The 2,592-nt window shown below is 36.0% G+C and overlaps 1 protein-coding gene across 1 annotated transcript in view; it reads left to right on the top strand.

Annotated features, from left to right (window-relative positions):
* LOC107684513 (nuclear receptor corepressor 2-like) overlaps nucleotides 1-2,592 on the top strand; it is a 172,704-nt gene that overhangs the window by 122,938 nt on the left and 47,174 nt on the right. Inside the window, exon 18 of the mRNA XM_016480786.1 lies at nucleotides 805-867. Coding sequence (XP_016336272.1) covers nucleotides 805-867 — 63 coding nt within the window. The remainder of the gene's footprint in view (nucleotides 1-804; nucleotides 868-2,592) is intronic.

The following is a 2,592-nucleotide window of genomic DNA, read 5'->3' on the forward strand; positions in this document are numbered from 1 at the left end:
GTGTGTGTGTGTGAGGGGAACAGGGTCACATCACAGGAGAGTGAACTGTCTTTCAGAAATCATAGCACGTCAGCTGTCTTAACCGCGGCTTGTGTACTGCATCATTACTGTGTCTGTTCCCCTTTCGGGCTTGAACTGATGGTAAAACTAATGACATTATTTACTGTCTTTACATTTATTTTGAAAGATGAAGCTCGCGATTATGGTAAGGGGCGTTACATTTCCGACGAGTGCTTGCGGTGTTCGGCCGATCACAATGCACTGGGTCAGCTGGCCAATCAGAGCAGACTGCGCTTGTCGGAAGGAGGGACTTTGTAGAAAACGAAGCGTTTGAGAGAGGCGGGGCATAGAGGACCTACAATAATGTACAGTATTTGAAAAATAATGTGTTTTTTTAACATTAAAGCATGTCAACATATTCTGTTACACCAAATACACAAAATAATGATCTTTAAAAAAGCATCATATGACCCCTTTAAAGTATGGATATGAATTTGCAACCTTTATTTTGTGTCTACTACCTCTTGCATTACACACTTTATTTATTGATTTGATTGCCTGATTTGTGTTAAAAAAATCATTTTATACCAGTTAGATTTGTCAGATTTAATTGCTTATCAAAATATTTTATTGAAACAATTTTATTGAAAGAGTTTTGGAGATTTTGATCTCTTCCCATTCATGTAGATAGAAAGTAAACAGCAACCTGGGTTGTTACCAAGATGGTCGCTGAATTGCATTATAGAGACTTAGGTATTATCTCACGTTACATGACATTCATCTTTTCTTCTTATCTTTTTTTAGCAAACCTGGAGATGAATGAAAGTTCTCGTTGGACTGAAGAGGAGATGGAGACAGCAAAGAAAGGTCAGAACCCATGTTGGTTAATTTGTCACTACTGCATTTATTGACTGGACAATATTCCCGCTGTATGGAGCCATTTGTGCAAACACAATTAAGATCCAGTCAGAAGCATTTGAATTCACAGCAGAATGAATAAGGTTGCTTCTAGATTTAGTGAGAAGCATTCAAACATCGCTGACATAGAAAACCAAAAGTATTTATGCCAACTATAACCATGGTGTTGTGGCATTCATTTCAGGGTTTGTACAACCTTTTGAGATAAATTCATGCACTTTTCAATGATTTTCAAGTATTTCACGCAACTATTTCCAGCACTTTAAAGCTCTAAAAATGATCCCTTTTAAATGTTATTTTTAATGGGATGACCAAAACATACTTTGTGGTAAACAACATTTTTAAAATAAAAAAAGACATCAAATTACCACTATAACCAGTAGACGGCAGCAGAGGAGCACTTATTGGCTCATTAGTCATTAATTTCTTCTTTTTTGCTTTATATTTGGATATTATAAAATCACTATAATTCATAGTATAAAATATCAAATCATCAAGAAACCAAATTTTGTCAAAGTTTTGCACTTTTTTTGTGTATGAAATAACAATATGTCACAAAGTGACTTGAAAAAAAAACTTAAATTTGCGACTGAATCACACAAAGCAAGTAAAGAGCGCTCCTTTTATAATCACTGAAGTTTTTGGTCACTTCAGTATAATACTATAGAGTAATGGTAGAAGAATAATGGTACATTTATTAAGATTAGAATATATACATTTTCCTTATAAAAGTTTGATTTTTCACATGTTACTGTTAATAAAAGTAAATTTTGTATGCTTCCCAACTCAAGCTCAGTGCTTTATTGTCAAATGTGCATTACCAAGAAATAAACGTGTAAAAATTATTATTAACTGCATTTATTAATGCAAAGCAATAGTAATTTTATGATTCAATTATCTTTTTATATTTTTATTACGCACAAACACCACCCCCCCAGCGCTACCAAACCTGCTTCTGGCGCCACCATCTGTAGAACTTAGTGGCGCTGGTGCCACTGCTCTCAAATGTTAGTCTGGAGCCCTGTAAAGGGCTTTCTGTTTGACTTGATAGGATGTTGACAGTTAGGATTTCCTTTTGTTAGAATAACTAGATGTAACTGCCTGATAAGACCTCTAACACTCAGCCTAGCAACTCCACAAACATTTATATGAGCACTAGATCACACACTGACCTTGGCCTCATTTCACACACATGCACTCAGTGATACACATAATAATGTGTCTAAATGTGGGCGCCGCATCTTTATATGACAGCTGGACCTTCAGATGAGCTGCTTTCAGAAATGTGTTCTTTACTCATGGTTTAATAACAAGAGCTTCATTAATGGACCTTGAAAACTTCATGTGGGATTATATTTGAGAAAAACGGACAAAGTTTGAGTAAAGAGCAAAGGTCTAATCTTCTTTCTTGTACGTGTCAGAGTTTGATCTGTAATGTAGACTGTTAGTGTGTTAAACGTACGCTCTGTTGACCTGAGCTGCTTCCACGTCGCTCTGTTAACAGCTCTCTGTTTCTCTGGCACCGGCACATCAGGCACATCATATCAGGCCGCCTGCTCCACACCACTCTGGTTTACAGGATCTGTAACTTAATAACATTTCATTAATGATAAAGTCCCCAGAGCCAAATCAAGTTTGTTGTTCACAATCACAAGAGCTATAAATATAAATATA

Source organism: Sinocyclocheilus anshuiensis, unplaced genomic scaffold, assembly GCF_001515605.1.
Source record: "Sinocyclocheilus anshuiensis isolate Anshui unplaced genomic scaffold, SAMN03320099.WGS_v1.1 scaffold1, whole genome shotgun sequence".
Classification (NCBI taxonomy): Eukaryota; Metazoa; Chordata; class Actinopteri; order Cypriniformes; family Cyprinidae; genus Sinocyclocheilus; species Sinocyclocheilus anshuiensis.